The 24,087-nt window shown below is 46.6% G+C and overlaps 1 protein-coding gene across 1 annotated transcript in view; it reads right to left on the bottom strand.

Annotated features, from left to right (window-relative positions):
* LOC104566111 (vascular endothelial growth factor receptor kdr-like) overlaps positions 1-24,087 on the bottom strand; it is a 118,615-nt gene that overhangs the window by 80,895 nt on the left and 13,633 nt on the right. The window contains exons 2-3 of the mRNA XM_088527540.1: positions 4,284-4,380; positions 164-375 (exon numbers count right to left, since the gene is read on the bottom strand). Coding sequence (XP_088383666.1) covers positions 164-375; positions 4,284-4,380 — 309 coding nt within the window. The remainder of the gene's footprint in view (positions 1-163; positions 376-4,283; positions 4,381-24,087) is intronic.

Genomic DNA, 24,087 nt, shown 5'->3' with positions numbered 1-24,087 from the left:
AATGCAATCCAGCCTCTCCAAAATGCCACAGCCGCTGTTTGCTCCAGCACAGGGTCAGTGGGGAGGGGGGGGTTTAATGCATCTCAACTGAATTGCCTGTTCCAGCTAGCACAGTAACACAGCCTATATTCCCAATGGCCAGAAAGCAAAATGAAGTTCTTACCTTTAACAAACACATAAATTCTGGCCATGAGATCCTCATTAGTTGGGAAATCGTCATGAATGCAGGTGAAGTAGCCGGTGTCGTTCGCGGTGACCTTCCTGACGACAAGCGTGCTGCAGCTCTGCCTCGTGTTATTACGGCAACTATTGATGTGTATCCTAGGGTCTTCTCTCTGGTTCTCCCGCAAAAGCCAGCTCACTGAAGGTGCTCCCCTGTCAACGCAACGCAAGACATTAAAGGTGGGCTGTGATCTCAGACAAACCTTGGGCTTCTTCCTGGCCAACTTGTATTGATATTCCCAATGTTCATCCTCTTGCCATTTGGCAGTGAATGAGAAAAGCTGTAGGGTGTAGGGTGTTCCCAGCCAGAAGAAGATAAGGTCGATCATCCCACACTCTTCCCCAGAGCAGCCTGTAGTAACTGTAGGAAGCTATTCCTGGAGGGAAGTTGTTTTTTATTTTAAGAGATATCCGCAACAGAAGCTTTATATATATATATATATGTGTGTGTGTATTTTAGACACATCGAACATCAGAAAGTACCAGATGAAATTATATGTTTCTTCCAAACTGCAGACTTTGCAGATTTTAACAGCTAAATTAACTTATACTTTCTTTCATCTCTAAGGTTGCACCGAGAGAGGAGAACACTTACGTAACTTCTCCTCACCTTTCTTGCTTAATCAGCAGTGACTGAACCTTGATTTTGTGAAGGGTCTGGAACTAATCAGATTACAGATCTCAGAATATCTGCTCAAGACACATTTTTCCTATTCAACTTGTCGTTGTGGTCAGAACATACAACCAGCAGGGTAAATACACCATTTCACTCACCTGATCTATCCGTTGTCTTATCTATGATCACAGCTCATGTCAAATACAATTCTACATAGTTCACTGTCACAAAGCAAGGTCTTTTCATAACCTGTTGTGGAACTCAGAGCTTTCAGTTGATCTAAACTATCTTGGCAACAGGCCCTGGCTGTGCTAATCCTGTTGTGTTAGAAACATCAGGGCACCCCATGGGAGCAGATGATCCTGGAACTCTGTTCGGTGTGGGATGCACTTGGAGGGCTCTAGGGGAGTACTAGGTGCTCATGTGGTGAAGATTATGGTCTTTCTATAAGGGACTGGTTTCTGGTGATCAGTGTGGAAGCTGATGGAGCATCGGGAGTACCTGTCCATGGATTCTTCTGGAGAAGCTGGAGTTTATGTTAATGTAAAAGGGGGGCAGTTTCTCTTTCTGTGTTTGAAGAAAGAGGCCACTCTGAAAGCACAAGGAGTTCACTAAGTGCTCAGTGAACTCCCACTGACCCAGTGGCGTTTGCTGAGCTGAGGAAGGACTCTCTGGATTTCTCCAACTGAGAGCAGCCAGGGAGAAATCCGGTCTGGCCATGTCCATTGAGCACAGGGATGCTCACACTGACTGTGCCCGCCGCATGTGCCGTGTACGATTTCCGGTCGGCTTGGAGCGAACTATTCTTTTTGTGCCAGTTGCTTTCTAATGGTGCAATAGGTGCAGCAAGGGAACATGTTTGCCTGTAAACTCTCAGTGATACTTAAACAAACATCCTCTTGGCACTCGTTTCTGCCCGTCCTTTTGTCGCCTTCCTGAAGATGATGCAGACATGGGGCTGAACTCTTGAGGTTATTCCCAGCACGTAGCTGACTGCGAGCATTGGAAAAGGGTGAATATCCTCTCTGGTGAACAGCCTCACCCTCGATTTTGGATACACTGCTGGCTTGAACAACCCCACCTCATCCGTCACACCAGCTTCCTGCCCTTCAGAGCACTGAATTACTTTTGGAGGGGAAGTCCCTTCCCCATGCTCTTTCCCAACTTTCCTAACGTCATTAATGACCGAATGAGCACCTCATCAAAACACCCGGCTTGTGGTCCTGCATATGGAGTGATGCCATTGCAAACATTCAACACCGACTGAGTGTTCAGGCCCCTGTCCCTCTCCGGTCACCCTGTGCTCTGCAGCCTGATGTCTGCCAGAGTTGGAAATCTGCAGCAGCGGCTCTGCAGAATAGAGGAGGGATTTCACACACCTGTGTTTCCGTAAATGTGCCCAGTTTTTCCAGCAGCATTTCCATGTTATTTAGGTAGAAGACAAAGACTTTGCCCTTAGCCTTTGGATTTTCATGCATGTGGCAGAAGGGATTTGCAGCAGTAGCAGCAGCTCTGGCCAGGCTGCCAAACATTAGGAAATCCTGGCCAAGAACCTCAGAAGAATGGAGTTTGAGGGAGAAGGGAGATTCACACAGTTACCTCGGTCTTCCATAGTTACCAGCTCTTTCTGCTCTCTTGTGCTGTGTTCCACTCAGCCCTAATGCTCCTTGGAAGCAGGAGTAACTTCAGAGCTTCCTTCTGGGCCAGTGTGGAGATAATCTGTGAGCATGCAGGTGTTCATGTCTCCATGACCAGCATCAGAGGACCTGACATGGGGGATCTCACACTCGAAATGAAGAAATCTCATTTCTAACTTCTATTCCCTGCTGTTGCATGACGTGAAGCAACTAACCAAACTGCTCTGGGCATCCTTTCCCAAGTTAACATGGAAGGTAATACTTTTTACCTCTCAGGTCTGCTGGGTGGATTTATTGCTTCACATCCATAAAGTAATTTGGGATGACTGCCAGCACTATAGGAGTGCTAAAGACATAATAATAATTTCTTTACTCATTCATTCATCTGGTGATACGAGAAAATAGGATGTTCCTACAGATTAAAAGGGCAATGGATGGAGAACTGCTGGAAAGTAGTGATTTAATTGGCCTGGAGCACCACACTGAACTCACATCCACATAACATGGTTTACGGGGCATTTAGATTTTAAAGGACAGTTTAAACTTTATTGCCATCATGCTTGCTGCTTGCCAAACTAAAAATATCACTGGAAGGTTATTTTGACCTCATAAGCCACCCGGCTAGCTGCAAGTATTTGGGAAAAAAACTGCCTTGCACTGCAGGAAACATCGCAAGTATATGCAGAATGAAGCAACTTGCTTTTCACTATAAAACTCGATTAAACAGACTGGGAAAAAAATCAGAAGGGGCATATCTGTCAGCAAAACGATAGCTCCTATTCACCTTCCCACTGTGTCGTCTCACTGTCTCCAGTTACTTCTGTTGCAGGAAACTAAATGTGTCCTGGTTATGGGTAATAGTCAAGGAGACTTTGCCAGGAAGGTGTAAAAATAGTGTGTGTGGCGCGGGTGGGGGAATGGCAGATAATTTGCATTACCTTAAGCCTTCTATCTTACAGTCCTCTCTGAAGAAATTATAAAAACAGCCTGTCCCCAAAGCTTGCCATGTAAATCACCCTCGGCACAAGCGAACAAGTGATGTCTCCTCACACCCAGCGGAGGCTTTGGTGTGACTGAGCGAGCTGTATCGCGTATTCTGACACAGCAGACAGTGCCAGTCAGCTGTTACCAGGCACTCTGCAGTCCGCATTTCTAGAAGACCATCTCCCTATAAACACAAGTCATTATCCAAATTTTGCATTTTTCTTACAGAGCTGGTTTCTATATGCTGGGCCAAAAGAGCCTTCAAAATAGATGAACACCAGTCTGGTCTTTATGAGTCCTGGCTATCCTTGATTTAAAGATGATGATGTTTTCAAACAGGTAAGGACTTCGAATGTACGCATACTAACTGCTGGTTATTTAATTGTCATCTCACAGGCTGGGCAGTATTTGAGGTCAGGAAGTTTAAGCAAATATATAGAGAATGGGCTGTGCATCTTGTGTGTCAGTTACTTATGCACAGGGAGTGAGAGACTGATTTGAGCTATGCAGGAGCTGAATCTGAACCTATCTGCAGAGGAGGATTTTCCAGTTATGTCCTTAAGTGAGATACATTCCCCTACCATAAGCTTTCCTGTGTGCTGACTCAGGTCCCTTTACAATGTACAGACTCCATCCAAGCTGAGTGTTGACAAAATACTTTCCTCCCTGCTCTAATAAAGCCTGTTAAACTCTACTTTGCACAGAAAAGCAGGCAAGGGATCACGGCTGCACAGCAATCTTTGCTCTCCTCTATCTAGAAGCTGCACTGGGCCAAGGTAATCAAGAGAACCAAGGAAATCCAGTGCTGCTGGAGCAATTCTTACCTGCATTTTATTTTTAGGATGTCTCCGGGAGAGATGACAATTCTTTCCTTTGCAATGCTCAGGGTCGGTTTCTCAAAAAGTTCTTCTGCAGCGAGACCTGACCCAAATAAAGAAAAAGCATCATTTAGGCAAGGCTATTCAGCATGTTTTGAACAGACACAACACTGCTGAGGAAGCTTTTTGTTTTGTAAGTAGTGCCCAATTTGGAGGCCCATACAAGGTTTTTATTTATATTGATGCGATTCAGTTGAGCCTACCTAGCGAGCTCCTTTTAGTTTGTTTTTCATTCTGTTATTCATCTCTCTCTTCCCTAACATTGGCACCTGCATTTCTGCTGATCTCTCCTCAATTTATTCAGATTTGGCTGTATCACTGGATTATTGCAATTTTAGGAAAACAAATTAACTTCAAAAGGATTTTACATACGCATAAAATGGAGGGGATCATGTCTTTGGGAAATAATTTGATGTTCAAGATTAGTAATTAGTATTTAAATTAATAACATTTTAATCAATGGAAGAAGAAAAAATACAAAAATTTGGGGCAGCAACTCTTTCCAGTTAACATCTGCAAAGAGTCGGATACATTAAAAGCAAAGCAAAAGCCAGATGTTTTCCAAAGCAATATACACAAATAATGCATTTGAACTAAATAGCAAACTGCCTTATTTGAGGTCACTATGGTTATATTCTGATAGAATGTTTCAAGGCAAATCTGTAATAGTGTCTGTGACATGATCACCAGTGTTAGTGTGACAAGGACATCAGGCCTCTAATGATGAGGGTTGGTAATGGTAGAGACGTCTATCAACATCCCCTGGCTCGGGAGATGTCTCCTGAACAGCCCTGCAGCAGCAGGACAAGACTGCAAATACAATTTTACTTTGCTCCCCACTGCATTAATGCACAGTTTATGCACAAGCCATTCCCAAACAGTGTGCGACACAGTTAGTTACTACTCTGTTCAAGGCACAAAATAAAGGGATGTGACCTGCCTGGCCCCTCACAGGTCATATGCAGGGCCTGGAGAGCAGGTCGTGTCTGCCAACACCAGTGTGGGGTTTGGCTTGTGCATCGAGCTGCTGCTTTCTGGGCCTGAATTCAGCAGATTCAGCATTCTGAGTCCTCCTGATAGCCAGCTTCAGAAAGTTGAACGTGAAACTGTCCTAAATAAGACGAATATCTGAGTGTACATCTGTGATGATATAATTTTCAGAGAGTGAACTGAGAAGAAACAGAAGTGAGGTTGGCTAGGCTGGTTTCCTTGTGCAAACTCAAAGTAACATAATCAAGGAAAGGACAAAACAGGCTTAGATAAGCATCTCAACTTCCAAAGCTATGACATTAAAGCCTTATGTTTTCTTCCCCCTCCTGCTCCTCACATCTATATCTTCTACTTTGCCTTGAATTTGATAAGCCAAAAATCTTCAGCTGGGCTTATAAGAGAGGCTTTATTCTCAGCAGAACAGTGATGATAACATATCTAACAAAAAGAGAAACATGAGGGTTTAACTTTTCAACTGGATGAAACAGTGATTTTCTTGCCTCCCACCACCCATCTCCTCTCATCTCCCTTTTCCTGGATTCAAGGGGAATGCTGTTTGCCTGCCATATTCACTCAGAAAGGAAAGTGAATCACTCCCACTTTGGGCAATCTGGTTTCATCTACGAGCCACTCGGGCTGCCATCAGAAATGACCTGCCAATATCTCATCGTACCAGCTGCCCAAAGGAGACTTTGCCCAGAAACCACATGGTGAGTCTCCTCCCGAAGGCAGACTGACCCTTCCTACAGACTTTAGCGAAGACTTTGGACTAGTCCTGACCACTGCTCACTGCTCACATCGTTGCCCATCTACATGCCCACCTGCACACACCGCAGCATTTTGTGGGACTGATGCTGCTGCAGGCCTAGCTCCAGTGCCTGCTGCAGGATGAGGATGCAACGTGGGCCCATGCAAGCTCCTTCCTCTTGGAGAGCCATCATGGCCAGTAGCTTTGGAAATGTTTTTTAAGTATCTTTTCGCTAGTTAGCTGGGGGTCACTTTGGTCCCACATAGTTCTCTGAGGACACATCTAGTATCATGGCGCACCTCGGGCTGTGTATGTTGTGACTTCAGCTAGGTGCTGCCTCGACTTAAAAATTTTGTCTTTGTAATAAGCTTGGATTTGGTTCCTCTTGTGCCTTCAGCTGTCCTTAGGGCTTGGCGGGGCTTTGCTGCTCTCTTGAGATGGACTTCTGAACAGGGCTGAGCTTCCCTCACGGGAGTGAGGGCGATGGCAGCCGAGGGCTGTGCAGCAACTGCCGTTAGGCCCGAGCTGCTCATGCAGCTGCAGAGCAATGGGGTCCCTTTTATAATACTTGAGGCCGCTTTTTATACAAGGAAGAAAAGTGTTTTTCAGTTATCCTGTTTATATTTCTGAGCTACTTCTCTCACAGAGCTTATTTTGGCCTCAGGAGCTGAAGAAAAGCAGAAGCAAAGGGTAATGGCAGTGCTTTCCTACCCCATAGAGAGCAGGGGCAGAAATTCCTGCGCCACACACGCATCTCGGCGCTGCTGCCAGCGGACAGAGGGGTTTTATAAACATGGCGTGGGCCCTTTCAGCCAGGCCAGAGCCAAAGCCAAGGGGATGGAAAGAAAAAAGGTTGAAGGCCATGCTGGGGGGAGGTTGGGCTGCGCTCGGGCAGCACGTTCAAATGCCAAAAGCAGCAGGATGATGCTGCACAAAACTCTTGTCCTTCCTGGGGTCCCTTCAGTGCTGGCCTTTGCTTTCAGAGGCAACACCAGGGACAGCCCCAGGGCTTGTTGGACGAGAGGAAAGGGAGTTGCTCCACTTGTGCATTTGTTTTATATAGTTGAGGAGGCGCAGGGCTTTGGGCAGCCATGGGGCTCTGCAAGCGGCTTCCTGTGAAGACAAGCAGGCACGTGGGCCACCTCGAGCTTGGCAGCATGGGCCCTTGTTTTCCACAACTGCTGCACCCTGGCACTGCTGTTGGGTCAGAGTTTCCTTCGCGCTGGTCAGCAGTGGCAGGGGAACCTGTGTGGCAGCGAGGTCCTGGGCAGCTTTAACAGACACTGATGCTCCTGTACTCTGCGTGCAAGTCACACATGAGGGACGTGTCTCTGAGGTAGCACCCAGCAAACCCAGGGTCTACAACCTGCTTGCAGTGAGTTGGGGTGGGCTGAGAGATTTATGCTGCTGGCCAGGGTCTCGCTGGAACAGGCATCTCTGCTTGCACAGCTCCAGTTACACCATCTGGGCCTAAAATAATAATATTCTTTCCCTGCTGAATAACTTTGGTACTGCTTTAGGGCTATAAGGGTCACAAAACTGAAAACAAGCACTCGTGCCACTCACGTTATTAGCATCATGAAGCTTTCAAGAGGAAGAACCAGTCAGACTGGATCTGCTCTGCAGAAAGAGGCAGAAAAGCGTCGGGGAGCAGTAGGACGCCTGGGCCCACCGGTCTCCTCGGTCTCCTCGCCACTTCACCCCCTGCAGTGCTTTGGGATAGGATGCTTGGGAGATCGTGTTGCCAAATCAGTGCACTAAGACAGGTTCCTCCTGAGAAGTGACCTGGAGAGCCTCGTGGTAGGGTCTGTCCTCCAAACTCCCTCCTGAAGCCAGCTACACTCACGAGCTTAGCGTGACCAGGCTGAAGGTGAAAAGGTCTGGTGAAAAGGACCAGGCTAAAGGTGAAAGGACAGACCTGGACTGAGGGTCTGTCTTGACTCAGGGCAGTTTTTAGGGGCTATTTCCAAGAACTTATGCTTACAGTTAGTTTAACCATTCTCCCCTCGACGATGAAACCCCGAACACAGCCCCACCGCCCGAATCCTTGGGAGTGAAACGTGAACGGTTGACTGATACATTAACCAGAGAAGAAAACTTTGTCTAAAGCCATTTCTCCTGTGATAATCTGATTTTGTAGCACAGCCAATATTAAACCAGGGAGGATCCCAAGCAGAGGGTAATGTGTGACCTCCCGCACCTCTCCGTCAGAGAATTTCTAGCTCTATCTCTCTTGGCGGAGGGAGATTCCTCCCACACTAAGCTCATGTCTGATTGCTCGTGCAAGCGCCATTGCTAAGCATCGATAAAAACTATTTTTAATCTCTATTTCTTATTATAATAACAGTCTTCCTTCAAGCAGCCTCTAGGCATTGTAGCTGCGCAGTAGGTTTCCTAAAGAGAGGACTTAGAAGAGCTTGCTGGGACTGAACATATCTAGACATGGTACATAGAGACAGCTAATGTCAGGGCTCATTAGAATGGACTGGAAGTCCAAGTTTCAGAGCTGATTTTAGCGCAGGACAAGGGGAGATGCACAAACTTGGTATTTAAAAAGTATTTCTTCTTTGCTGGCACTAGATGGGCAACGCTCTTAACCATAAGCCTTGCTTTAATTCAAGCAACTTAAATGTTTCGTGCAAAGCTGAAAGCATTTTTGCAAGTTAGAGGATGGATCAAGATCATAATTGTGCTCTGGGAAGGCTCTGTGGAATCAGCAGGGCTCTCTGGGCCCGGTCGCCAGGACGGATTAGCGATGCTCCCTGCCAGGGAAAAGCTGATGGCAGCTCAGCCTCTCCCAACTGCTCCGTGCCCACAGCAGTAAGTGACACGCAGGAGAGACGGCCACCTCTCCTCTCACTTTCCCCCTTTTTTGTTGTGACTTTGGGTGGAAGATGGACATATGACTCTTGATTCCTCTAGACTCAGGCATTGGCAGTGATAAAATTACTCATGATCTCTATTCAAAATGCATTTTGTTTCCAAATGAAATGTCATTGCTGGGATTGACCCTCTCGGCAAAGAAGGGATGCTCTTGTGGTGAACAACCTGGCTGTAAGTCAGGAACAGACCCCCCAGATTTCTTCTTTTCTGCCAGCTGGTGAGTGCTGTGTGAGACCACATGATAGGTATGGAGGCAATTCGGAGGGCAGGGGCCCCTGTGGTGGGCTGGGCGTGGGGAAGGGGTTGCTTCGTAGGAGGTGTTTGAGGGCCTAGACCCTCTAGACCTGATGCAGTTTGATTGTTTCTCTCTTATTCCACGATTTGCTCATGGAGCTGGTCTTGATCTTCCAAGTCTCTGTTCCCCATCTACGTGTTGAAGTTAATAATTAACTTGCCCATAAAGATTTACACCATTCTTCTTTTTCCTACACATCTGCATAGTGCTCAATGTACAAGGGCTGTAACTTCCTCCCCTGTTTATTATTTTTCTAAGGAGGAGATGAGTAAGGGTTTAGACTGTCTGGGCAACCTCTTCTACACAACCCTGCATGAACAGAGGAGTTGGACCAGATGATCCCCAGAGATCCCTTCCAAACCCACCTTTTTGTGAGCATGGTAACAAAGCTATTCCTTGCATAGCCAGACTGTATATCTTGGTTACATGATACTTATATAGTAATAATAATTGCAAATATACAATAATTGCAAAGCTGAGAAAAATCACTCAAAGGCAGTAGACAAAATAAAATCAAGACAGCCCTTCCACCTTTGCTCAGGAAACCAAAACACACAGAGATGCAAGAGCAGGTTGCCAGCAAACTGGTAGACTCTCCACACACACCCCGCCAAAAAGAAGAAAAAAAAAAAAAGGCAGAGAAAGCACATTTGTTTATAGCTCTCCCAGAGCAAGCACAATCGCAGAACCAAATACAATGGGAGCAGATGTTTAATCACCTCCAAGAAATAGCTCTGACTGTAATGGGAAAAAACAATCACCCTGAAAAGCCTATCTTTGGAAAATGTGTGTGCTCCGGCTCTGCCAGGGCAGCCGAGTGCAAACCAATCCCTGCTGCGTGGGCAGTTTGCTTCTAGTTGCCACTGTCCAAGGGCCTGGACTCATTAGCTCATTGATCCATTTGCCCTCCTTTCTGCCAGCTGGGCCTCTGGAGGGATTCAGCCAAATAAGCAAGATGCCCAAAGCCCAGAATTTCTTTCTGAGAGAATTCCTCCTTTGGAACAGGAAGGAACAAGGGGAATGGATGTTACTGGTACAACCTTGGCAACTGGCATGCTTGGAGCTTTCTGCCTCCCTGGATTGCACTGCAACATTTGCTGTTACTTAAGCAAAATTATTTTTAAGGAAAAATGGCTCGTCCAGTTACTATTTATTTTGTTTCATTTTGGGATATGGTTGCAAGAATCCTATCTTCCTGTTGATTCCCACCCAGAAATACCCAGGAACTCCCAAGAACAGGTCTGCAACAGCAATTCTGTGTGTGGGAGCACAACTAGCAACATGCAGGCTAGAGTCAGAGCTTCCATCCCTACAAAACTTAACAAAATTAAGTTAGCAATCACAAACTCACTGGGAGAGAAGGCTAACTCCCAGGGCAGTCCAGTTCCAGCGTTAACCCAAGAGGAGTTTCTGCTGGCAAAGCAACAGGCTTCATGGCTTTGTTGATTTTCCAAGTGAGAGGAACTAGTATTTGTTTAGCTCAATCCTGAGAAAGGGGAGTAGTTCACACCCATTCTTGTCCTCTGCCCTCCACTAATAGAAGTTTTGTGTGGCTCAGCCAGGGGACAGTAATTTGGGTGTACATGTTCCTGTGGCAATAACAAAAAATTAAATCATTAGTCTCAAGTGGGGGAGACACCTACCCTAGCACAGTAAAAACAAATGCTAAGTAGAGCAAGTGTTTAAAGATAAGATAAGACATTGGCCTTTCTCTTGAGATTTGTTCCTACAAGGCTTTCCATGCCTGTAGACGGATCAGCATTTCCTGGGAAGTGGCACAGGGTTGCTCTGGCTTCCTTCTGTAATCAACAGAAACCCTTCAGCAAGGTCGTCTGATTGCTCAGTGTGCTGACACTTAGAAACCCCCTGTTAATTAACAGGAACTTTACTGTATTTTTCTCTATTCCAAATCTAACCTTTGGATTTCAACACCACCTGCTCGGAGGCGACTCCCCGAGCGTGTGATGCCATGTGCTTCCTTGGCTCTGCATCATCTGGATCACTGTATCAGTTGCAGAGTTACGGAAAGAGGCCACAGAAAGCAACTCTAGGTCAGAACTGTTTGGTCTCCAGCGGCAGCAGCTCATTAATCAGAGCCATTGTTTTCTCTGACACTGCAGAGTGTGGAGTCCTGAAGAATGACAGATATTGCTACAGTGCCTACACTGAATCATGCAGAGAGGGGACACGTCCTTTCTTTGTAACTGTATGACAAGCCCAGGATTTAGATCTATAGCTGTAAAACAAACACAAGATCTGGGAAAGGAGGTGGCAACATCTGCTATTATCTGCCATGCATTCAAGCACAGTGTAAAGTATTTAGGAAATGCACTAATCTGCTGTCAATGGAAAAAAAAAAAAGCTGAGAATGTTACTCTTTCTTGATCCAAATGATGGCAATTCCTCTGGGAAAGAGGAGACCTGGCATGTGTCCATGATTATCAGATATGTAGACCCAGTGGGAGAGAGAGAGACAGAGGGAGAAAGGAAACCGTGCTATGTACTGAAGACTTTACAGGAAAAAAAAAAAAAAAAAAAGTGGGCTATGAGACTGTCTTTGCCTCTCTCCCAGCATGATTTCCTGAGAAAAAGTTTTAGGGCTACAGATACAAGTGTTTCCAATGATTCCCAGACAGGATTACTTCATAGGAGCTCTAGACATAGCTTTCATTCTTCCTCCACTTGACCATCATGAGGAGGGGGCACATTCTTCAGAAAAGGCTTCTAGTCCAAGGATGAACAAGGGCATATGTTGATCACCAGCGTGGGGAGCAGCCAGCCCAAGAGCTTGCCATAGTTCTCCAATCTTGGGGCAGGACCCCAACTGCATGGAGGTCAATAGGGACCTTTCCATTACCAACTATCTAAAAAAATCCCTAGGAAGATTCACACTCCACTTTCCCAGTGCTATCCTAGGGACCTGTCTTCGGTCACTGCAATCCACCATAGCTTATATTCTGCCTGCCCTTAAACTCTTCCCACACAAGTCAACAAATGAGGATTTATTGCTACTCTGTCTCCAGACATGACCTACCACGGATCTGCAAGTAAATCTGGCCAAGATTTCTCTCCTTCCTACAGAGCACCGGCTAATAAAGGGGCCAAGTAGGAGACTGTGCAGATGGATCTCCACCAGGTCCTTCCTAGGCATTCCTATGTCACTTTGTCAGCACAGAATTGTCACCACAGGTGAATTCCTAGGAGACCATTTGTGTATTCATGGATAGACGATTTTACGGCATGCTACCCCGGTACTTCTTCATAGCTACAAACTAGCTACATAGCTACAAATCATGGCCCTGCTTGTCAAAATACTACATTCATCCCTTTAATCTAACTAGAATTGCTCTATGGAGGATAATTTGTATGCAGTGAGTTTTGGATGCTAAGGAAGGAATATTTTAAAACTCTTTTAATTTAATTACTTTATTATTTTGAGTAGCTATTAGCAGATTAGCTCATTTATCAGAGGTGATGTGAGGTTGAAAAGTCAACAGCAGTAACTCGCAGATTTCATGTGTGTCATTTAGTACAGCTCTAAACACAGTGTTCACTCGCACATCAATGGCAGTGGATTTGGCACCTCTCTTACATTTCTTTCAAATTTATTTGTTTTGTACAGCTGTAAATAATGAAAGCAATTGCTTCACTGAGTCCATTCCAAGAACTATTCCCTAACCTGCTCACAGAAGGAATCAGTCACTAGAGAAAACTATCTTGATGTAAGCCAGGACCTCTCGTGAAAGAACAAGCAGTAAATCTCTATTGATGCAAGGAACGATTTCTCTCCTGGTCCTACCAAGTTTTAACATTTATGCTGGACTTTTAACCCGCAGTAAAGTGGTTGCCTTTACTCTGGGTAAGAATAAAGCTCTTTAAGATGATTTTTTCATTAAAAAGAAGGGCCTTTTTTAGGTTAGAGTATTGGTAGAAAAGGTTTCTAATAGGTTTTCTGTATAGTTTCATGCCTTTCTAATCTTTCAATATTGAAGTGACAATAACCACTAAATTCCCCCAAAACCCACAAAACAGTAATTTTCTTTTCAGTGTGGATATGAAACAGTAATATTGTTTTACTTGTCAATCATGACATTATTACACACTTTTGGCAGATTGGGAATATATCCAATGGGTCCTACAACATAAAAAGCATTTTTATATAGTGTTTAGTATTTAGAATAGTATTTAGTATAGTATTTATTTTTATAAAAATAAAGGTATTTCCTGAAGGGAGAACAGGGGGTAGCAAGGCAAAATTAAAGCTACCTGCAGGTCACTCTATTAGTAAGGCAGATGACAGGATCAGTGCCATGGGATTTGTTCTTCTGAAAGCCAGAAACCACCTTCAGTTTGGCGTCCAGGAGACAGGCAACAGCCCGGACCTGTTCCAGTTAATACTTCATCCCTACTGCCAGTAGAGGTCAGACTTTAAACTGGCAACATGAAATTTTAAGGAAGGCCCAAAAAGATCCTCACAGGAGAGGCCATCCAGGTGAAATGAAACTTTTGACAGGAGTCAACAACGTGATTCTTGTTTCACACACGCCTAAAATGTGCCCTGCTGTCTGGTCCTGTGGGCAGCAAGAGCACACTGCTACCTTCAGAAACTAATCTCATCCTCCTCATCTCCAAAGTACAATCACGAAAGAGCCTTCAGTGACAGTCGCTAGCAGTCACACTTGTTTCGGGAGGAGAGCCCTGACATCGTGGAGGCCTGACCAATAACGCAGAAATCAGACACAAATGGAAGGGAGAAAAGGACAATATCTCAAGTTACAGAGGCCATTCTGCAGAGTTTCACTTGTCTGTAACACACATATCAAAGCAATGGCCAGTATTTACCCCAAATCATCTCTGAATTTGTATGATCCCACAAGGCTTATATAGATACATTTATATGTATAAACATATAGCACATAGTTATAATGCTGTTAAGGGATCATAATTTTTAAATTAACCTAATCTGGTTATTTAGGTTCTAAGCCAGAATGTGCATTAACAGAGGTATTTTGCATGCAACCTATGGCCAACCTGTGGCAACCTTAAGTGCAGCACAATGTTTCAAACTACAGAGCCCACTGAAATACTGAACTGCAAGCCAGTGCAATACAGCAATAGGTTCTGATTAAATTCTTTGGAAAGGTGTAAGGTGGATATCCTAAGGAGGTGTTGACATGGCGTCAGAGGAAGAGGAGGGAGGTTATGAAATCCCAACAAGTCTAGCTCAAGAAAAAGCGCATTTCCACAACTGCCAGGTAAGGCCTTTGATGGTGATCAGCCTCTGGCAACCCATATCAGATGGGAGGAGGCTTCCCATGCACACCCCTCTTCTACCATCCGTGGACTAAACTGGTGGCTCCCCAGCCTTGCTCCTTGTTTCGTCTGTCACTTTGGTAGAGTTGGATGAGGCTTAAGATGCAGACTGAGTAACACAGTCCTTTGTGCCACTGGAGTTCGTGAAAACTCCACCTAGATAGGACCAACCCACTCCTGAACTCAGTAGCACGAACCTTCAATGGATGCATGATTCGGTGAGGGAACCTGTTCAGTGGCAAGACAAGGAATAAGGAAACTTGGCCCTGCTTCTAGGCTGATGGCTCAAATTCACCAAAGATGGAAATCTTGCAGTGCTACTGAGATTTTTAGGAAGAGAGAAGTTGCATATTGGGAATTACTATTTTCTCCGTGTTCTTTGATGTTCAGTCAAGTATCAATTGCCCAAAGGTCAAGGAAAACTTAGGTTACTAAGTACAAGCATTTGGATCTCTGTTTTGTATCTTGAATTTGATGTCTCAGGTGTCAGCAGTTATTCATACAGAGAATTTTGGCTCAGCATCTGCATTTCTACACCTCAGGCAAAATGTCAATGCTTTTTCAATGCCCACTCTCTTTTTCTTTGCCTAACTGCCACTTTGTCTAAACCTGGAGACCCAGAGCCCTCTGGCTTAATCTAATGCTAGCTTCTTACACACACACTGCCACAGGACCCTTAGGTACTACAATAACAAGTTTGGTAAATAAAAGTCAAGAGGGTTGGAGTCATGAGACATCTGATACCAAGGGCAGCTATTTATCTGCTTTTTCAGTTGCAAGTGGCAAGAGGCTAGGGAGAGAAAAGAAAATCTTCCCAAGGCTGAGTTATATCAGCCTGTGTAATTCTCCCAAAGGAAGCAATGATGCCAGTCCTATCTTTAGGAATATTTAAAATTAGACAGGATAAAGTGCTAGGAGATGTCCTTCAGAAAACATTTGCTGGTGACCTACATGAAGCAATCTTAAGTGTTTCAGCTGCCACATTTAGGGCAGTGTTAATGCCACATTGCTCTGCTCAGGTGGTCTACCAGGGTCTGACCTGGCTAACAGGTCCTTTCCCCTTCACTCAGCACTGATGAGACTCAAAGGCAAGGTGGTTGCTCTCACATTTGGAGTCAACAGACTCACAGACTAGACTTCAGAAGGAGTCTATGGCTGTCGTTGATGAAGCAAGAGCTGATTAAAGAAGGATTCTGGAGTACCTGGAGTAGTGTCCAGTTCTGGGTTCCCCAATACAAGGGGGACATGGAGTTACTGGAGCAAGTCCAGTGGAGGGTTCCTAAGAGGATGTAGGGTCTGGAGCATCTTTCATATGAGGAAAGGGTGAGATAGCACCTCTGTGTCAACCTGCTTCTGCTGACCTGCTTCTGGGCAGGGTCCATGCATCCTTCCACCTCCACACAGCCTGCTCACCCACTGCTCCCGATCACTGCTACTCTGTGCCAGGGGATTTTGTAGGCAGCATCACACCAACCCCAGCGGAACCCAGTGACACTTATCTCAGACTTTCTGCACAGTGGGGAATTCCTTCACCCCTCTGCCCCAGCTCTCTTTTCTAGGAAAACCATTAAGTGCTATGGGAACACTTCTCTAGAAGGAACATCTGCACCTCCCTGTGTGATGACTCACTGACCTGCAGAAGGCAGAGGCCAACGGAGGGCTGAGAGAGGCCTGGAGTCCACATCAGGATGGGGAAGGTGGATGGTTATGGTGAGGCAGAACAAGAGTACCCCCGGATCACTCAGCCACGCGTGGCTCGTGTCAGCCTGACGCAGAGGGAAGCCGCTGAGCCGGCCTCTCCCGCGGGCAGCTCGTCTTGCTGTGCCCCGAGCAGAGGTGGATTGGAGCAGACCGCAAGGCTCATACATGTCACCACAGGGCAAAAGCTAAGTGACACAAAAACCTGCTCTGAGGGGTGAATACTTTCTTTTGTTTTCCCCCCTTTTTTTTTTTTTTTAACTTTTCCATGAAGAAGAAATGGCCTGAAACTGCCTTTGGTCTTGCCACCGGAATCTGTTTTCGATCAGCCCTGTCTCCTCTTCTCCTGTGCGACTCTCAGGAGGCTTTGCTTTTTATTCTTATTTTTAGTTTGCTCTGAAGGGTGGGAGGCTGCTATTTTGAGCAACAAGATAAAAGTTGTTTGCTTGAGATGGCAGAGGGAACCGAACAAGCTCCTTGAAAACCCGCCGCCGTTTCCGTCACAGTTGCTCGGCACCGGGTGGTTTTCGGCCATGCTCGTTGGCAGCCTCCCTGTGCCGCTTGGCCAGACCTGGTCTGGGAGCTGCAAAGTCCCAGTCAGAGCTGGGGCATCGGCTGCAAATCACTTGTGAAACCTCCTTAATGACAAACTGCACCAAGCCACAGGACAGGGCTTCGATCCCTGCCTGGCGGGCTCTGCCGCGCCGTTCCCCTCGCCTGACCCCGCGTCTCCCTGTTTGTCAGGCCGCTCCGCAGCTGTGACATCATGTTTTTGATGGCAGCCTCGGGAGGAATTCTGCTCGTGGTGAAGCAGGAATCTGCTTCGAATTAGCACTGTGCCCAAGGAGTGAGTCCGCGTAGCCGGGCTGCCTGTTGACAAAAGTCCCTGCTCTGCTTCCCCCGCTGGCTTCCAGCTCAGCCACGTGACCTGCGAACGTTGGGAGCTAAAGCCACCGCTGGGACTCAGGGCAGCTGCCCGGGAGCCCCAAGAAGGGGTAGAGGTGGGAGACGCACCCAGTGCAACACCCAGAGCAGAGCGGGCTCTTTAGGGCCAAATCCTGGCCCTTGGCGTTGGTGCTGAGCCCTGCCCTTGCTGTCATGTTGCCGGCTGTGTCCTCCCCGCTGCCGCAGGCCCTGTGGCTGCAGCATGTCCCTTTGGAGACAGATGGGATAGGTAGCCACGGAGCAGGTCACCCTCTGGAAACGCTCCTTCTCTCCTCGCTTTGGGTGGGTATGGTGGAAGTGAAGGATTTGCTTTGGAGCGTCCCAGTTTCAAAGCTCTTCCACTACAATCACTCACAGGAAAAGCAAACAGTGCTGGGTACCCACGAGCAAGCCCTGTTTGTGCTGAAGCCACCTACGCTGTTTAGCAGAAGCCGGGCCGGAAATTCTTCTCTCTTCCTGACTAAATATTTAAGATGCATTTATTTATTTTAATCCCTGTTGTGCATAGGGATAAAACAAAAATCCTTCAAAGGTTTCTTTTTTTTTTTTAATGATGATTATTATGAGAAGCAGTAACAGAAAAACACTTGTCTAAAAATAGTCAGATATTTAGGGCAGTCCCCTGTAGTGGAAGACGCAGATTTGGAAGCACAATCCAGCCAAGGAACATGGTGTCTCCAACATCCTCCACATGCTTCTCGGTGACAAGGTGCTGGCATTGCTCTGGTCTACACAAAATTTTGCCGTGTTGTAATTTCCTAATGAAATCTTTTTTGTTATAACCCTCCCCCCCAACTCATTATATTTTTACTATGGATTTCAAAGAGAGTAGAGGCAAAGCCACCACTCTTGTGTCTTCCTAAAAATTTCAACTCTTCAGCCCATGAGTTTATTTTAATTCCCATGCACAAATAAAATGTGAAGGTGCCCTTTGAAGAGTAAAATTAGTTTTCATGCCAGATCATGCCAGTCAACAAATATGACTCTAAAAGCAATTAAATGAAGAAAGCACCTCCTGTTTTTGCAGCTCGCTTCTGACTACCTCATGTGTGTAACAGAAGCCCTGCTAAGAAACACAGATCTATAAGGAAATGATTAAGAGAAAAGAGAATCATGAAAGTTAAGTGAGCAGCAAATGAAAGCAAAGGGAAACCTTAATGTCACCAAAAAAAGAAAAATGTCACCACTTGGATTCAGGAAAAGAGAAGAACCGCGGCAGGAGATGAAAGAATAATGCAAATGCACAGTCAATTAATAGGGTTTCTTGCCATACTGAATCCACACTTGATTTGCTGTGCTAAGAGTTCAGAGGATTAATCCCAGCAACGAAACCCAGATCTGAGACAGGCTGCAGAGAAAGCAAGCAGCTTATCAAGGTAGAGCAATCACGAGCTGGAGCCTTTCCTCGACCCGTTGAGAGGTCTGTTCCCGCTTGCTTTCATCAGTCAGCACAGTTCTTAGCACAACATACGAATTTTGGCCTGGCAGATGTGGACTCTGTTACTGAGGGATTCCTCCCCCTACTGAAGAAAGCCAACAGATTCCCGGTGCCTCCTGCTGAATACGGTGGTATTTGTGTGCGATATGTATTGGGAAGCAAAGCCCAGCACAAAGACACATCATACGTTGCAAAAGCAAACGTTACACGCTCAAGTAAAGGTGCTTTCTAAATTTGCTCTGGATTTGCCTTAAATTTGCGCAGGCGCCTGGATCTGCAGGACCAAGCCAAGCTGAGAGCAACCACCAGTCTAGCCAACAACAAGCGATATTTGACTCAAAGAAACATGCTTGTTTTCCAGCTGGAAAGGGAGGCCAACCACTTTGTTGCACTCTTAAGCTTTTGAAATGTTTATATCAATTTAAAACAGACTGCTGGGGAGAGTACGAAAACAAAGATGAATTTTCAGGCTGAGCCCTCAGATGCCAAATTGTAAACTCACGGCTAAAATGTCTTAGGGGTAGAAACAACTGCACAGCATTAACTGCATAACAGTGGTTCATACAGGAGCCTTAAGAATAAAGACAGTATTTAGCAAGATTGCGAGGCATTTCACTGGGGTTTTATGACAAGGTCAGCAGATCCAAAACCAAAAAAAAAAAAAAAAAGGGTTGAGGTAGAAACGTCTGCCACAGACCCATGCTGAAGTCCCTATTCTCAGGAGCTATTGTGTTACTTGGGACATCGGTCCAGGAGAACACTTCTGTGAGAGCATGTTGGAGGAGCAGGACTCAAAGAGGTGAAAACCGTGAGCCAGTCTGGTGGGGAGAAAGCTGTAATGGCCTTTGCCATGAGCTGATCCACCTTGCAGCCCGAGAGAGAGACCGTGGCAGTGGGCAGGGGCAATTTCCAGTGCTAGGAACAAAACCACAAGGTCTCCTGTGCTCACACCCCACTGGGAAAGAGAGCAGTGGTTGAATTTTGATGTTCTTCTACATTTGGGCTATTTTCAAGTTATGAGCTTCTGAACCAAGCACTGGGTCCGTTGAGCTTTCTAAAGCCCTTTTAAAGGATTTCTGTTTGTTTATTTTCAATGAGTTTTGCTTGTTTGGATTTGGACATTGAAAATCTATTTCATCTTAAGAGATTTAACATGAATTTACCAGGATATCAAGAAAGCATGACTCAGTAATCTGCTATGTGGCTCAGAAAACACGATCCATGTCAGCAATGCAAGAGGGTGCCCTCCTGCTCCATGAGCAGCCCTGCACCCACAGAGCAGATGTGCTGATGTCTGGGTGCGATCTCTGCGCCTGGCTCACATCAGTTGTGCTCTGGGCACCGGCTCGCGTTCTGCACGGTGGGGTCAACGCAGCCAGGGCTCCACAATCTCTACAGCCTTTCCTGGGTGTCTTATTCACCGCAATTTGTTAAATTCTCTGTTGTGATGCTCTCTTCAGTGAATATTTAGTATTGAAGACCTGAATTCTGGGATGTGGAGAACAGTAACATGCAAAGCCTCTTTCCCCTTCTCACTGAGCCCTGCTTGAACTGTGCTGTTTAGGATTTGCTGACCCTCTGGGACAGATGCAGGAAAGAGGAAGGGAAATTGTTCTGTATTCGGATTCAGACATAAAATCAGCTCAAAGTTCTCCCTAGTCCTGTGATTCACATGCTTCCCTCATCCAGCTTCCCCATGCATGGGAAAAGGCACGAAGCATCAGGAGCCTCCCTAAGTTAGAGATGTTCTTCCACAAGCTCCATTGGCCGCAGACCCGGGAGCAACCCTCAAGGTGCTGACAAGCTCCTTCAGCGCTAAAACTCACTGTGAGCACCACCCAAAGCAGAGCTCAGCCGCGAGCACCTCTAGACCATGGAAACCCGGGAGCGTCCCCCAAGTTGAAGGGGTTCAGTGCGCACGCGTGGGCTCAGCTTCTCGTGCTCCTCATGATCTGCTTTCACCTCTTCCCATTTTAAAGAAACCACTGACCGCTCCACCCTGTTGTACAGCAACTGTGGGGCTATTTACCACTTTGAAAGGAAATCCCATGTCACAACCCCTAGGAGCACAAGGAATAATGTCCGGAATTCCTTTATCTGTGACCAGGCCTGGCTCCCAGTCTCTTTCCCGTCTCCTAAGTATACACAAATATATTCTTTTGTTGAGGCAACGGGCCCAGATTTTAATGATGGCTTATTAAAAAAAATAAGGCTTTGGCAAGACTCAGGAACAAACATTTTCTGTCTTTAGGCCCTTTTGTTCTTCAAGGTGAAAAGTAACTGTAAAGAATAAGGAAAAATGAATCACTGGGCTTTGCCCTCCATAGTAAATTTGACCTCCACTGTTTTACCAGCACCTAAACTCAGAGCTCTGCACTAATCAGGAAAGTGCTGGCAAAGTCTTTCTCCACAGCTGCTCTACATAATGATTTTGTTAAAAGTGATCAAGATGGATTTTTCTCTGAGCGCTGCCATTGTTATTAACTCTCAGCTCTGAAGCTTCTGCTCCTGTCTCCATATGGAATTTTGCCTGGGTGAAGGTCATGCCTATTGCTTGCTAGGAGGTCACGCAGTTTTCAGCGTGATGGACTGAAAAGCACCGATGGACAGTGCTCCACTTGGATGGGAGTACTGGATGGGAAGGGGCAAGATGCTGCCTATAATCAGATGCTCCTCATGCTCTTGTGTGTAGAGCTCTGTCAGTTCTCTGTACCAGCCAGACTGGTTCTAGGGCAGCGCTGCAATCTGCTCTGATCATGCTGCAGCTAGAAAGAGGACAGGCATCAACTGAAAGGTTTTATGTGGGTATTGGAGACATCCTTGCAGGGCAGGCAGACACAGGACGCCGCTGAGATGCTCGTGTCCTTCCTCTGTGTGAGCTAGGAGCTGTCAGGGTTGTCCAAGGACATCTCGACCAGCCCAAGGTGCCTTTGCAGGGCAACAGACTCAAGCTCTGACATCCTCCTCCCTTGAGACCAGAACAATGCAGGGTGCAACCTGGACCAGCAACCGCAGCAGCGTGGGGAGGAGATCCATAGTAGGAAACGGCTGGGAGCAAGGAAGTTGCAACAGAAATATTGGCACCAGAAGGCGCAGGGAGGCGGGGGAGGAGGCAGGAGCAGGAATCTTTCCAGGAAAAGAGCATTTCTATCAGATACTTCCAAAAATAAAATACCGTCGTGTCAGAGAAATGTTCTAAATATTGGCAGCACCACTGCCTTGGCCCACCACCATTTTCAGGGGATACAGTCCTCTCGTGGCTCGCTCGGAAAGAAGTGTTTATGATCCCTCGCTCCTTAGTGCTGCGCGCTAGAAGAGCGGGGCCAGCGCGAGAGCCCGCGCGGCCCACGAGGCTCGCGGCACCCTCGGCTCGCTGGCCGGGCTGCGGGAGGGATAACGCAGCAGCTGGAGCTTGCTGGCTCCTTTATTTATATTCCTGCAGCACAAGGCAATGCCAGATGTGCTGTCCCCAATTCCTGTATGTTCTGTTTGATGTCTCTCATCAGAACCAACCCTGGGCTAACTCCAGGAGCTGAGCTGTTTGTAGCGGAGATTATTATTTCGGCAAGGCTGTGGCTGGCACGAGTGAGGCCCTCGCTTTGCAGTCCCCTTTAAACTGCGAACCTGAGTGCGTCTAAGGTCTTGTCCCCACAGGGGACAGGTGCCGCATCCCGAGCGCAGACAGAGCAGAGCAACTGCTCCTCGGAATGGCTCCACAGCGGAGGAGAATTTGGCAGGATGGGGTTTTCCAGTGGCTGCAACCAGGGTGTTTGCAGAGCATCGTGCCTACGTGCTGGCCCCCGCATCCCGTTAGCACCTGCTCTTATCCACATGCATCTCTGCTGGCTCTCCAGGGCACAGCAGCCAGAGGCCACAGTAGCCGCTAACACCCCCTCTGGCAGTAGCAGAATATATAAATTGCACTCCCTTCCCTGCCTTTCGTCAGGTGCGGAGGTGTCTGCAGCGTTTTTGGAGGTCTGCTGGTTATAAGCCCTGAGTTTCCTTTGCCCTCAGTAGTCCGGGCCAAACGACTGGCTGTGTGATGCAATCCTGCAAGTCACAGTAAACTAACGCCTTCTGTGTCCCTGCGCTGTCACCCTGCAGTCACTAGCAGTGATTTAAGGCCACCTTACTCGTGGGCAGGCTTTTATTTCACAGCTTTATTTGACTGACCTTAATTTTCGGCACTGTCTCAGGCCAGGAGGAGCTGAGCCCATATATTACAAAGGATGTAGGCTACTGCTGAGTGTAATGGCAAACAGACTCAAGTCAGTACTGCACCAGCGACGTCTCAGAAGGGGAAACCCACTTCTACAGAGACAACTTCCAGCGTAGAGAAGCTCCTTATGAGGGAACTTTATCGTCTGGACTGCTTCAAAGAGATGAGGCTGTTGTGCAATAGCACGGAAGGCCGCTCGTCTGTGTTGCACAGACCTGTGTTGCTGATGGCATCCGCGTCTGTTCTGAGAAATCCTGATTTTGGAGGCGGAAGCACACAGCCCAGCAGTTGGTATCATTTATAAAGGCTGGCAAGGATCAAAAATTAAACATAAAGCACCTGACTCCCCTTCCTGGGTAGGGGATTTTGGAAATACCTCCACTGTTTTGTATCCTGCCCAGTCTCTGCTTTTGAACGGGGTCAGAAGAGATTGTTATTCCCATCAGAGGGTTGCTGTGCTGAAATGTGGAATTTTTCAAGAATTTTTCATTAACATTGGCTCTGGCAGATAAAATATTAGCCAGGCCAAAGACAACAAGCTTGGGAATACGTTGCTCCTGAGCACAAAGATACCGAACCCTGAGCATTGCAGTTCACACAGCAAATGCATTGCCACAGCTGACAAATAGAATAATAGCCATGAAAACTGAAAATGGGCAGGTATTTTGTTTTAAATAGACATTTTCTTCTTAATTAAAAGGTCAGAATAGCATATTCCAAGGAAAACTCGTTTATGCTGTCCCATTTCAAGCGAGGGAAACAGCTCTGTAAGAGATTAAGCAAATGAATTGCTTAGCCTGAGTCAAAGATCAACTTTCTGCTTCTTGAATAATCTCTCTAAGGTAACTTAACTGCATGTGGAAAATGCCAGATTATCAGTCCTGTGTATCCAAAGGAGCAGCTGAATGAGTGCCATCCACAAAGCCACCAGGTCCCTGCTAATTCAACAGAGCACAAGGTGTCTGTGTAGCCCTATGGCGAGGCAGACTTCTACCCTACCAGCCAGAGCCTGGCCAGCAAATCTTGACACGTCCATCACCTCCAGTGACCACCACACAGGGCTTCAGTGGGACATTTCGGTCTCTGGAGCATCTTTCTGCTGTTTCCTCCTCACTCCATTGCCAGAGACTTGCAGCTCCTCTTTTAGGGCAGCAGAACACCAAGACCTACATTTACTTTCTCCCATTGGCCCCTGTCCTACTGTGACACCCCAGCAGAGAA

The sequence above is a fragment of the Tinamus guttatus genome, unplaced genomic scaffold (assembly GCF_059628265.1).
Source record: "Tinamus guttatus ecotype Peru unplaced genomic scaffold, ASM5962826v1 Tinamus_guttatus_pri_ptg000287l, whole genome shotgun sequence".
Lineage (NCBI taxonomy): Eukaryota > Metazoa > Chordata > Aves > Tinamiformes > Tinamidae > Tinamus > Tinamus guttatus.
Note: the sequence above shows the minus strand (reverse complement) of the source record. Positions and strands in the feature narration are given on the sequence as shown.